A 12,965-nucleotide genomic window follows, 5' to 3' on the forward strand; every position below is an offset into this window, starting at 1 on the left:
TGTCCCAGCGTGTGGCTTTCAGAAGGAGCAGGTGTGACATGTGCTGCAGGGACCCTGCTTGTGGGGGATGCACCCGGGGAACATTCAGTGCCCCTGTGGAGTGACCACGAGGTGACACACTGCTGTCTCCAGAGCTGAAGGACCTTGAGGGGAAGGACCTCACTGGCCCAGCGTGCTGGAGGCCAATCCCTACCCCAGGAATGAGCAGGGATAATGTGGCCTCAGCCTGCTGCGTGTTCTCACTCTCTCAGAGGGAGATCTCCAGCCCCTGGGGGGGTTTGGAGAACTCCAGCCCTCTGGAACCTCCCTGTGTCCTTGGGAGAGTAAGCTGTCAGTGTGCCACGTGCTGAAGTTGAAACATGAAGCCAGGGTTGTGGCAATTCAACTTTTTTTAGAGGTTTATTCCCCAAAAATGCCTCCCAGGTTTTCCTGGCGTGGCATATTCCCACCAAGCTGTGTTCATCCTTACGCCTCACTCAGCTGACAGGGCTTTTCCTGCCTATCTTAGGTGACTAATTCCAAACAGGGAATAAACTTATCAGTAATGATGAGTGAGTAATTCGTTTATAACATAAAACCTCGAGGAATGGAACTGCAATCAAATGCAGCACAGATGCTGCTCCCTGCAAGGAGTTCCAATGAGCAGGAATTGCCCTTCCAGATGCATTCAGGCTTTTTTTGGGAAGCCAGAGGTCTGAATATCCTGCTTTGTCAGCACCAGGGATAAAAGTTGTTGATAAACCGTTCTTCATAAACCCCCTTTAATCCCAGTGCAGGTTTTCCTGGGTTTTCTGCCCTCAGAGATCTGATCCTTGGCTGGACTTTCTGCCCTGACTCTCCATTTCCACCCAGCAGACACCCCGAGCCCTGGTGCTGCTGCAATGGCAATGCCAAAGCTCCTCATGGATGGAGCAGGTGATCCTTGGACCACCAGGGTGGAGGTTTTTTCCCTTGAAAACCACTTGTCTCAAGCTTCCTGTGCATCCCCATCCCAGCTATTCCCTCCTGCAGCTGCAAAGAAGCCAGAAAAACTCTCTGTTGGTGCTCAAAACCCCTTTCCCATCCTTCACCTGCTCTCTGCTACCTCCACCAGCTTGGAGAGAGGGGAACCACCTCCTTCAGGGACAGCTTTTCCTGGGAGTGCAGCGAAGCAGGAGCTTCAGGGCAGTTTTTCCCACTAGTGAGCTTTCCCTCTTTTTTTTTTTTTTTTTTTTAATTATTTTTTCACCCCCCAACAGCCGAGGAGCTTTTGCCAGAATGTGTTTTCCACATGTTCCCTATTAGTCATGCTCTCAAACTTTACAAACCTCTTACCAGTGCCACAAGCTGATGCTATTAATTTACTCCCAACCGACACAAGGGCTCGGCAGCAAAATTCCAGGCAGCGTTCCTAAAACCAGACCCGGCGGCTTGTTTGGATTTAAAACCAATGCCTTTCCCTCGCCTGGCGTGTCTGTGGAGCACCTTCCCAGCTTCTCCCGAGGCTTGGCGAGGGGCAGGAGGGTCGGCACAGGCGGTGGGACCGGCCCCGGGGGTCGGGCAGGGGCTGCCGGCAAAGGCGGGGTCTGAGCGCCTTAAATACTCCGCTGGAGCTCCGCTTCCCAACCCTGGAGCGCGGCTGGACCGAGCTGCTGGGACTTTATCTAGGGCAAGGCGGAGGGATTGGAGGCACAGGAATGTCGGTGGAGGAGGGAAAGCCACGGCGAGAAAGCATCATGTCTCTGTAAGTAGATTTTTCCCCCACCACTCGTTGCTTTCCCTGCACTTCAGGCAGCGGAGCGAGAAGCGTGCAGAAAGGAAGGACATCCAGCTAGCACTGATTTATATATATATTTTTTCATTCTTTGGCGTGTTTTAGACTCAGTTTTTAACGTTTTCCCAGTTCCTACAGCTGTGTGGAGGGGCCAGTGGGTTTTGGGAAGTCACTGTGGTGAGAACGTGGAGCCAGCACCTCATTCTGGCTACACACGGTTCTGACTACTTTAGGAGCTGGTGGTGGTTTGAGCAGTCCAGTCCCTCCTTTGTGGCTGTTTTGAAGCGCAGCTTGTAGCCCGTGTGTGTTTCACACGCTGTGTGTCACCTCTGGAGGTGGCATGTGAAGAGGGATGTCTGAATGAACGGATTTCAAAGCCACAGGGATGGGGAGTCCTTTCTCAGGGAGATAATTCAGCTGCATGAATCTACACCTCACCTAATCCCTCTACCTGCTGCAGATCCACTCAGATTTTTTTTTTTTTTTCTTTTACCCAGACTGCATAACTTTCACACTGCACAGAGGAATTGGGTCTGTAGCAGGTGGAAAGATGCAAAAATCTGTGTTCTGTGCTTTGATGGTTGGGATTGTGAGGAGAGGAGACACAGCCTTTTCCTAGTGCCAGTCCAGCACTGTGAGCAAGTCTTTCCTTGGAAGCTTGTTTTACTTATAATTGATTCCAAAACCTCATGGTGCACAAAACCCCGACCCAAGCAATTAAAAGCATTGAAATCCCCCAGTTTGGTCTCTGCAGTGGAGCCCTAAACCCCACCAGAAGTTTAACCAAACTGGTTTGTAGGGAGGGGTTTTTACCTCATTTCCTTCGGCTCCTGCTCACGGATACAATGCCAGGAGGGCAGGGGGACACACAGGGGTGACCCCACACAGCACAGGGGTCCCAGGGGCGCAGGAACAGCTCGGGGCTGTTCCCTGCAGATGTTCCTGCAGATCCAGATGTGCAGAGGGCTCAGCAGCAGGGGCAGTGGCAGGACCCACAGCTCAGGGTGGTGGCTGGTAGCCAGGGGTGGTCTTCTCAAAGCAACAACCTGTCACTTTTTTTTTTGTTTTTCTGTTATTTTACAATTTCCTTCCTTTTCCTTGGCTCGGGAGATCTGGAAGCACTTCATTGGGTTCTCCTTTCTAAAATGTGTCTCCGAGAGGAGACAGGGGGTGCTTTGCTAACAACCCTGATAAATACCAGTTCAAAACTTGAATATTTACTCTAAAAGCTGTCAAAACCTGGTCAGACCCTCTCTGACCCAGCACACAGTTCCTGGGAGGTGCATTGGAGCTTTGGGAATTGTGTCCATGAGTAACATTTGCAAAATGGTGAATTATCCTCAGTGTAGGCTTCAGAAACCCTTTAGGGCAGCACTGAAATTCGGATAAAGTGCTCTACAGGACATTCAAAGTGCATTTTTAAGAACAATTTGGGGCTTGCAGCTAATTTGGGGTGCAGATGGGAGCTGGTGGGGGGGTTGGACACCTGCATGGGGCCGGCCAAGGTGGGGCTGTATCCAACCCTGCCTCATCCAGACCCGGATGCTCCACAGACAGATGCACCATGCCCCACACCCAGCAGGGTCTTCCCTTCCCAGCCCCCCGTCAGTGGAGCTTGGCTGAGTGCCTGGATTCATTCTGCAAATCATTTAACACCCCAATTTGCCCATATCTGAATGTGAACACGACAGAGGAAGAGTTAAATACCCCTTAGGGTGTACCCACTGTAAGGAAGCAAAAAAAAAAAAAAAAAGGCACTCAAAGAGGGAACCTCCCCATCTCACCCCTGAATAAACCAAATTTCCCCAATAAATGAAGGATATCTCAGTGGGCATCACTTTCCATGTCCTGCAGTGGCTGAACTGTCCCACCTGCACAGTTGTACTGGCCAAGGCATCACCTTTAGTCCAGGAGAGAGGGATTCTGGTCCCAGCAGCTTTAGGGGTTGAGGGCAGAGAGCAGAATTTCCCCACCTCTCCTTCTGGTTTATGACCCAGCTGTTTCTCCCCTCCCTGCCTCAGTTTCCCCCACCCCAGGACAAGAATAGCACCGTCTGCAGAGCGCTCCCACAGGCTCGGCCCGGCGTGTGAAGACTTGGGGGTTTGTGTTCACAGGGGATTTGTTTGATCTGGAAATAGCAGGGTTAGAAAATTCCATCTGCCTGCTCTCGAGAGCCCTGGACGGGGGCAGCGCGACGGCGAGCGCTGAGCAAACCAGCGCTGAGCAAACCAACTCTGCTTGGCTCCTGGCCTGGGAATCAGCGGGAGCAAAATCGCATTCCAGAAGGGCTGGATGTGGAGAACAGAGCGGGGCACGTTTCCCTTCCTGCTCCCGTGTGGGGCCGTGCTCGTGGCCGCTCCCACCACGGAAACCCTACAGCAAAATTTTGTGTCTCCAGTGGTGCAAAGGCAGGTTAGGGCCAGGCTTTTGTCTCGTGGCACCACCAAGCTACGTTGGATGGGCCCTGGAGCAACCTGGTCTACTGGAAGGTGTCCCTGCCCATAGAACAAGATGATCTTTAAGGTCCCTTCCAACCCCCCAAAATTATAGGATTTGAGTTTTTATGATCATTTCCCCCCCTGGATCTTCACCCCCACTCAGCCATGCTCACCCAGCATGGAGAGTTATGGTTGATGCCCATACTTCTTGCACATGGGAAAACAGCTCTTCTCTTCTCTTCTCTTCTCTTCTCTCTTCTCTTCTCTTCTCTTCTCTTCTCTTCTCTTCTCTTCTCTTCTCTTCTCTTCTCTTCTCTTCTCTTCTCTTCTCTTCTCTTCTCTTCTCTTCTCTTCTCTTCTCTTCTCTTCTCTTCTCTTCTCTTCTCTTCTCTTCTCTTCTCTTCTCTTCTCTTCTCTCTTCTCTTCTCTTCTCTTCTCTTCTCTTCTCTTCTCTCTCTTCTCTTCTCTTCTCTCCTCTCCTCTCCTCTCCTCTCTTCTCTTCTCTTCTCTTCTCTCTCTTCTCTTCTCTTCTCTTCTCTTCTCTTCTCTTCTCTTCTCTTCTCTTCTCTTCTCTTCTCTTCTCTTCTCTCTCTTCTCTTCTCTTCTCTTCTCTTCTCTTCTCTTCTCTTCTCTTCTCTTCTCTTCTCTTCTCTTCTCTTCTCTTCTCTTCTCTTCTCTTCTCTTCTCTTCTCTTCTCTTCTCTTCCCTTCCCTTCCCTTCCCTCCCTTCCCTTCCCTTCCCTTCCCTTCCCTTCCCTTCCCTTCCCTTCCCTTCCCTTCCCTTCCCTTCCCTTCCCTTCCCTTCCCTTCCCTTCCTTCCCTTCCCTTCCCTTCCCTTCCCTTCCCTTCCCTTCCCTTCCCTTCCCTTCCCTTCCTTCCCTTCCCTTCCCTTCCCTTCCCTTCCCTTCCCTTCCTTCCCTTCCCTTCCCTTCCCTTCCCTTCCCCTCCTCGTGCTTTCCCTACTGCTCTCATCTCTCAGTATCTGTGCCAGTCAAGCAGTGAATTTGCCTCCTGTCTTTAGCGCTGCCTGAGGTCACCCGAGGAACTCGGGCTGAGGCCCCACTGCAAGTTAAGCTAAACACAAAATGCTTATTACAAGCTTTTCCTCCCCAGCTGTCCAGGTCTCCTATGAAATCCATGGTTTTCTCTTGAAAGCTTCTCAAGGTTTATTTTTGAAACAGTCTGCATTTGATTAAAGTTTTGTTTTGTTTTGCTTTGTTTCAAGAGGAACTTAAAAGGGCCATCAGCCTGTAAACATAAATATTCCCATTCTTTCACTGATTCTTTGCATTTTTCTGGGTTTGCTAATGAAAGATGTTCAGCAGGGCAAGTCTCTGTGATGTGGGAGCATCCTTCACTGCTCCAACCCTGACCCCTCTTTAAGAGGAGAAATTTTCCCTAATATCCAATCTAAACCTCCCCTGGTGCTAATTGAGGCCGTTCCCTCTCCTCCTGTCCCTGTTCCCTGGGAGCAGAGCCTGACCCCCCCGGCTGTCCCCTCCTGTCAGGAGCTCTGCAGAGCCACAAGGTCCCCCTGATCCCCCTTTTCTCCAGGCTGAACCCCTTTCCAGCTCCCTCAGCCTCTCCTGGTGCTCCAGACCCTTCCCCAGCTCTGTTCCCTTCTCTGGACCTGCTCCAGCCTCTCAATGTCTTTCTTGTCATGAGGAGCCCAAAACTGACACAAGGAATCAAGGTGTGGCCTCACCAGTGCCCAACACACGGGATTGTCACTGCTCTGGTCCTCCTGCTGGCACAAGATGTGACCTCACAGCCCTGGTTTTTATTTCCCTCTCTCCCTGCAGGTTATAACTGAGTAGCCCCTATGACCAACATGAGCTGGAGCTTCCTCACCCGCCTGCTAGAAGAGATCCACAATCACTCCACCTTCGTGGGGAAGGTCTGGCTCACCGTGCTCATCGTCTTCCGCATCGTCCTGACGGCGGTGGGGGGCGAGTCCATCTACTCCGATGAGCAGAGCAAGTTCACCTGCAACACCAAGCAGCCGGGCTGCGACAACGTCTGCTACGATGCCTTCGCGCCGCTGTCGCACGTCAGGTTCTGGGTCTTCCAGATCATCGTGATCTCCACGCCCTCCGTCATGTACCTGGGCTACGCCATCCACAGGATCGCCCGCTCGGCCGAGGAGGAGAAGAAGTTCAAGGGGTTCAAGAAGAAGAAGCAGTTTGCCCTGAACTGGCAGGCCGTGCGCAACATGGAGGACGCCATGGAGGCCGACGAGGAGGAGCCCATGATCTCCGACGACGCGGCCGAGCACGAGAAGGCCAAGGCCAAGCCCAAGTGCAAGGAGCAGCAGAAGCACGACGGGAGGAGGCGCATCCAGCAGGAGGGACTGATGAAAATCTACGTCTTCCAGCTCCTCACCCGGGCTTCCTTCGAGGTTTGCTTTTTGATAGGGCAGTATTTGCTCTACGGTTTCGAGGTGGAAGCTTATTACGTCTGCAACAGGGTCCCTTGTCCCCACACCGTGGACTGCTTCGTGTCCCGGCCCACGGAGAAGACCATCTTCCTCCTGGTGATGTACGTGGTGAGCTGCCTGTGCCTGCTGCTGAACATGTGCGAGATGTTCCACCTGGGATTCGGGACCATCCGCGACGCCATCCGCAACCGGAAAATCAACAGCTTCCGGCAGCCCCCCTACAACTACGCCTACCCCAAGAACATCTCCTGCCCTCCCGAGTACAACCTGGTCGTCAAATCCGAGAAGTCCACCAAGATCCCCAACAGCCTGATGGCCCACGAGCAGAACTTGGCCAACGTGGCTCAGGAGCAGCAGTGCACCAGCCCCGACGAGAACCTGCCGGCGGATCTGTCCACGCTGCACAAGCACCTGCGGGTGGCCCAGGAGCAGCTGGACATCGCCTTCCAGAGCTACAGCAGCACCCAGGCCAACACGCAGCCCTCTCGGACCAGCAGCCCCGCCTCGGGGGGCACCGTGGTGGAGCAGAACAGGGCCAACACCGCCCAGGAGAAACAAGGTGCTAAACCCAAGGCCTCCCTGGAGAAAGGCAGCTCCAGCAGTAAAGACGGGAAGACGTCTGTGTGGATATAACTCTGTCAGGAAGGCGAGAGGGCGGCGTGAGTGGGGTTTTTATTTTGGTTTGTTTCTGGTTTTCGGTGTTATCTCGCGTTTGTTTCGCAGGGCACGGTTTTTGTGTGGAAGTCAAGAGAGTAAAAGGAGTTTCGGACCGATTTTGTGCTGTCTTCCAGTGCGTTAACAAAAGACATTTCTTCCCTGTTTCCAACGTGTTCTCCAGCTGGGAACCTCCAGTGAGTAACAGCAAACCCCCCCAGACCTCCCAGCCCCTGGGTCAGCGCCGGAGCCCCCAGCAGAGACTGGACAATGAGCTGTGGTGGGAAGAGGAGCTGCTGGTGGCTCAGGAGGGAAGTGAGGCTGACAGGGATCAGCCACTCTCCTGCATGGCAAGGCTCAAGTGCTGCAGGCCAGGCAGTGTTTAATTACTAAACACCCTTAATCAAATTAATTTCTGATCCTTTGGTAAGAAAACCGCTGACATATTGCAGGGACCTTCGTGGCAGGCTCACAGCTGATGACCTGCCTGGGCTGGCAGATGCCAACGAAGGCCTCGTTGGATGCTGTGAGCCAGAGCTGGCACCCAAGTCAGGTCTGGGGCAGGAACACAGAGACTGCCTCACACAGGGGATCCTAAAACCAGTTTCATCTTTTCTTCCTCTGCATCAAAGCAAAAAGCAAATCTGCTCCAAGCCCTCCGGAGCAGGAGCGAGCAGTGACATTGAGTCCTACTGGTGCCTGTGTAGCACTTGCTACAGATGTGATGGGAATTGTTGCAGTTACAGAGTTTTTAACTGCTGCTTCACATCATCAGAAAGTGCCTTTATGCAACCAGGAAAACAAAAGTCTAAAGGGTTGAGGCTCCTTTACTTGCTGAATTTTAGATGATCGGCGTCGGCAAATTTGTTTTTCTGATTAGTCAAACCCTTATAAATAGTGGCAGGTGGCAGATCTATGCATAGTGTGTCTCTGGTGTGTGTGTGTGTGTCCATGTGTAAATACAGACACATATGAACACGTGTGTGTGAACATAGACATAGAGAGCTAGGTGTAAATGTAATATCAACCCTCTGCTCCTTCTACAGCCTTCCACCTCCCCTGAGAAAACCCAGCTGCTCCAGGGCTGGGGCTGATCTCATCCTGGGGTTTTTAGCCTCCAGCTCCTCCTGGGGAAATGGGAGGGTTCCCACACTTGCTGGGGGGGCTTTGCAGAAGGTCTGGCTTCAGTGGGGACAGGACCAGGATAATAGCAGGAAGTTTTTCCTGAGTTTATGAGGAATTTTTTCAGCTGGGCTTGACTTTAGGGTGGTTTTCATGCACTTACAGTACTTTGGGTGCATGTTAAAATCAAGCTGCTGAGCTCCAAGGCTGCTACTGTTCTTTGTCAGAGGGTGTTTTTCATCAACCCAGATAGGCAGAGTCTTCAAGATCAAACCTATTGCAAAAGAATTAATTTCTCCCCGAGCACTGCACTGTCCCTGTGCCAAGCTGTTCCCTCGGGCTGTGCCAGGATTTCTTATCCATGGGATATTCCTGACTTCTCACTGGGCATCACTCTCATGTCCTTGAGATCAGTCCCTAACAGCCCTGAGGATGCCTGTTCCCCAAGTGTCCAACCCTTTGGCCGTTTTTGGGAACAGGCAGAGAATTTGGATATGTCCATCTCCTGGGAACTTTGGCCGAGCTGTGTGATGCATTAGAGAACAGTCCTGGAAGCAAAAAAAAAAAAAAAAAAAAAAAAGTAGAATTAAAGGGAAAGCAGAGAAACATCCTACAAAGTATCCAGCAGCAAACATTCAGCTTTATGTAGCTGTCTGGGGAACAATTCCAGGCTTGCTCCTGGTCCTGCTGAAGGCATTGGTAAAATGCCTGGAATGCTGTTTGCTCTTGCAGCTTGAGACCTTTCCCTCACAAATGGGTAACTGGATCCAGGAGGGTCAGAACAGCAGCAGTCAGCATGCCATCCATCCATCCATCCATCCATCCATCCATCCATCCATCCATCCATCCATCCATCATCCATCCATCCATCCATCCACCCATCCATCCATCCATCCATCCATCATCCATCCATCCATCCCATCCATCCATCCATCCATCCATCCATCCATCCATCCATCATCATCCATCCATCCACCATCCATCCATCCATCCATCCATCCATCCATCATCCACCCATCCATCCATCCCCTTCTGCTGGGAATTTTGTAGGAAAGGCTCAGAAGGGTCACACCAAGGTGGTGAGGAGACAAACATATCCAAGTGCTCTGTTTGTCCTTGTCCCTTGTGTGGGAATGTGCTCTCTGCTGGCTGGGGATGTGCAGGGCACATCAGGAGAGGCTGGGTGCTCACAGGGCTGCTGAAACCTGGAAAAAATGCCTGCAGGGCCACAGCCCAGGCTGCTGGGGAGGAGAGAGAGGTGATCCTGGGTGCAAATTTGTTCTCTGGTTGCTGCAGCTGTGCAGGGGCACATCCTCTACATCAGTGGGACTTCTTTATTCCCAGCCCTGTGTCCCATGGGAAACTGTGTGTATTTAAAGTCGTGATCACAAGGGAGGGATGGAAACTGAGGATAACCATGGCTGGATGCTGCCTGGGTTCTTCTGATTCCTTTTCCATGAGCAACAATACCAGAGTCCCAGATAAACTTGTGCTTCCCACACGATGCTGGAAGGCACCGCCCCGTGCAGGAGTTGGGATTTTGGGTTTCTCCTGCCCCGACCAGCGACACCTCCCTCAGCACCACTCATGGCCTGAGCATTTCCTGGTGACTCAGATCTGCCCCTCAGCTCCTGCTGACCTGCAGATCCCCCCCACCGTGAGTCACCACACCAGGGATAGGAATGTGACTCCCTTGCTCTTGCTCCAGGAAAAAATCTTGGCAAACGCCTCACCATAGGAAAAGCAGATTTTAAGCTAAAACCCCCCAAACCTGGTCACAGAGAGCTGATGAACTCATTAAACCCAGTCCATACAGCAGGGCTGCACCTGCTGCCCCAGCAATACCCCAGCAGTGCCCACAGGAGGAGATTCCAGCTTCAGAGCAGCAGGGTGGGAAAAGACCATGGATCTTCTTGCCAACTTGCCACCATCAAATGTCATCCCTAAAGGGTGACATGACCCCCCTCTCTGCAACCCCACGGAGACATGGAGAAGCCTCATGCCTTTAACCTCAGCATGTTTTGGTTGTTTGGAGACTGTTTTCACCCTCAGATCTGCTTTGAGCTGAACACCTCCAGTCCCACCAACCTTTCTGCAAGGGCTGCTTTTCTAGCATGGTTTTCCCTGGTGTGTCTTTGGACCAACAGCAGCCACCTCACGTCTTCCCAGCAGTGTGGCAGTGCTGCTCCTCATGGCACCTTCCCTCCCTTCTCCTCTTCCTGCACTCTGCTCCTCCCCAAAACCCCACTGCTCCCCTCTCCAGATGTGTGGCTGTACAGTCAGAATCTTCCTGCCCACCTTCAAACCCCCTTTTTATTGTCACCCAGTGAGCCAAGGGGGCTCTGAGTGACCCCTGGGTCCTGCAGAGGGTTTGGAGCCTGTCCCCAGCTGGTGTCACCCTCACATCTCATACGCACACGCTGTTTTCCGCAGGGAGAGTCAATAACTGCAATATTGATGGGTTCCAGAGCCAGGGCAGACTCTTGGGGGATCAATAACCCCCTTGTCAGGCAGGGACACGGGGTGACCACTCCCAGCCCTGCTCACCCCTCAGGAGTACTTCCCTGCATAACATCCCTTCCCAACACCTGCTTTCCCAGTTTTCCAATAGTTTTGACAGAGATTCAAGCACAGGGGTGTATTCCCAGCTGGTGTCAGGGGTGCCTGGGAGGGATGCAAAGTTGCCTGTGAGGTCCCAGCCAGCCTGGAGGACACTGCTGCTCCTCTGAGCCTGGGGAGGAGGGATCCCAGTTCTCTCAGATCCCATCTGGGCTACACACAGGAGCCAGCACGGGTCAGACAGCCCTAGGAACAGAAAAGATTATTACTATTTATTAGTATTATTGCTATATATACTGATTTGCTTGCTTCCCCCCTTCCTCCTCCACTCTGTGACCTATAAACCCTTTAGGATGTTGGGTTTCTCCACTGAGTCACTGCCACAGAGGTGACCAAATGCAATGCTGACTCTGCAGGAATGACTCCTTTCTGGGCAGGAGCAACAGTCCCTTCTTTTATCCTCTCAGTGGGGGTAGCAAAAGGATAGAGCAGCAAAATATTCACAGCCACAAGCAAAATCCCCACCACAATTGTTCCTGACTCAACCAGCAGCTCGAGGAAATTCATTTAGAGGGCGGAGCATCAGCCACGGAAGAAATGCCAATGGTATAATTAATGCTTTGCTTTTATTTTTGTCTTTTCTCCAGGTAGCAGTTTTGTCCACACACAAGACAGGTTTAGCTTTGTGGCTGAACTAATCATAAACCTTGACTCTCTTGCTAAACTTGGTCAGATAAAGTGCCCACACTTATATTTCTCTCTTTACCATTCAGGGCTTGGAATGTCCCACAAAAGCCAGATTACCTTCTTGCTTGCATTGCATTCCACTGGGAAATACTTGAACTAAACTCAAGGCCATAACCAGTCTGTGCTGTTACAAAGTGTCTGGGATTGGTGTTTTTCTTTTCTTTTTTTTTTTTTTTTGGCTGTTTTTTTTTTTTTAATGTACTAACTGTATTTGTACTAGACATTTTTTGGAGAATGAGGTCGAATCTGTAAGTATTTTTCAGTGTAAATGTTACATCTGGGCTGTAGTTAGAATATGAAACACTGGTCAAAAGGGAAAGGGACATCAGTCCAACCCAACTGTGGCTATTCCACATCCATTACTAATAATATGGAATAAAACTTACATTTTGTTACAGTATGTAAAGCGTGTGGTGCTTGCTTGAAAAGGGCTCTGAGTGATGGGAAGAAATCCTTCTCCATCGATGATTTGCCTGGTTTAGCCACGTAGGAGCTGTGTTTTCCCTGATATGGCTACAAATCATCACAAAATAGTTTTGCCTTAAGAAGCGTTTGACCTTGGTGTTGTTTGGGATGCGTTGTCTCCCTGATGAATCACTGCAGATCCCTCAGGCACAGAGCTCAAACTGCTGAGGGAAGCCTGGGCTTTCAAAAGCAAGAAAACTTTGGGGAAATCTGGGAGAAATTGATGATTCAGGCTGAGCAAACGAGGGGAAAGCACTTTGTGAGAGAGCCTGGCTTTCCAAGCACCTCGGTCTCTGCTGCTCCCGTTAAGTGTTCACTCACAACCCCTCTCCAAATGCCCTCAGGAAAAAAATTCTGGACTCAAAATTCTGGACCCAATAAAGTCATATTGAAATATTTCAGTGTCAAAAAACTACATCTCTGCCAGTTTAGTGCATTAAATCAGCTCAGGGAGACAATTCCTGGTGTCACTGAGACCTGTAACCCCGAGAGCCCTGGGAAGCTTTGTGCCAGCCCTCAGTCAGTGTGTGCCTGTCTTCACTAAAAATGGGGGTCCTGAAGCCTGGTGGGATGGACAACACAATTCCCACAGCTTCCATGACTTTAATTTGTAGTGGAAGGTGTGGAATTCTAGTGGGAGGTGTCCCTGCCGGTGGCAGAGGGTTGGAACAAGGTGTCCTTTAAGTTCTTTTCCAACCCAAACCATTCTGGGATTCTGATTTTTTTTTTTTTTTCCTGCATTTTTTTTTCCCTGTTTCTCTGGAAGTTGAGCTAATTGACAACTTCTTTGG

The 12,965-nt window shown here is 51.1% G+C and overlaps 1 protein-coding gene across 2 annotated transcripts in view; it reads left to right on the forward strand.

Moving 5' to 3' along the window:
• The window catches only part of GJC2 (gap junction protein gamma 2), a 37,498-nt gene extending 28,254 nt beyond the window's left edge, over positions 1-9,244 (forward strand). For both annotated transcript variants that reach the window (XM_053965566.1, XM_053965569.1), the window contains one exon: positions 5,993-9,244. In XM_053965566.1, coding sequence (XP_053821541.1) covers positions 6,013-7,260 — 1,248 coding nt within the window. In that variant the 5' untranslated portion in view covers positions 5,993-6,012 and the 3' untranslated portion in view covers positions 7,261-9,244. The remainder of the gene's footprint in view (positions 1-5,992) is intronic.
• Positions 9,245-12,965: the final 3,721 nt, after the last annotated feature.

This window comes from Vidua chalybeata, chromosome 1, assembly GCF_026979565.1.
Source record: "Vidua chalybeata isolate OUT-0048 chromosome 1, bVidCha1 merged haplotype, whole genome shotgun sequence".
NCBI classification, from domain to species: Eukaryota; Metazoa; Chordata; class Aves; order Passeriformes; family Viduidae; genus Vidua; species Vidua chalybeata.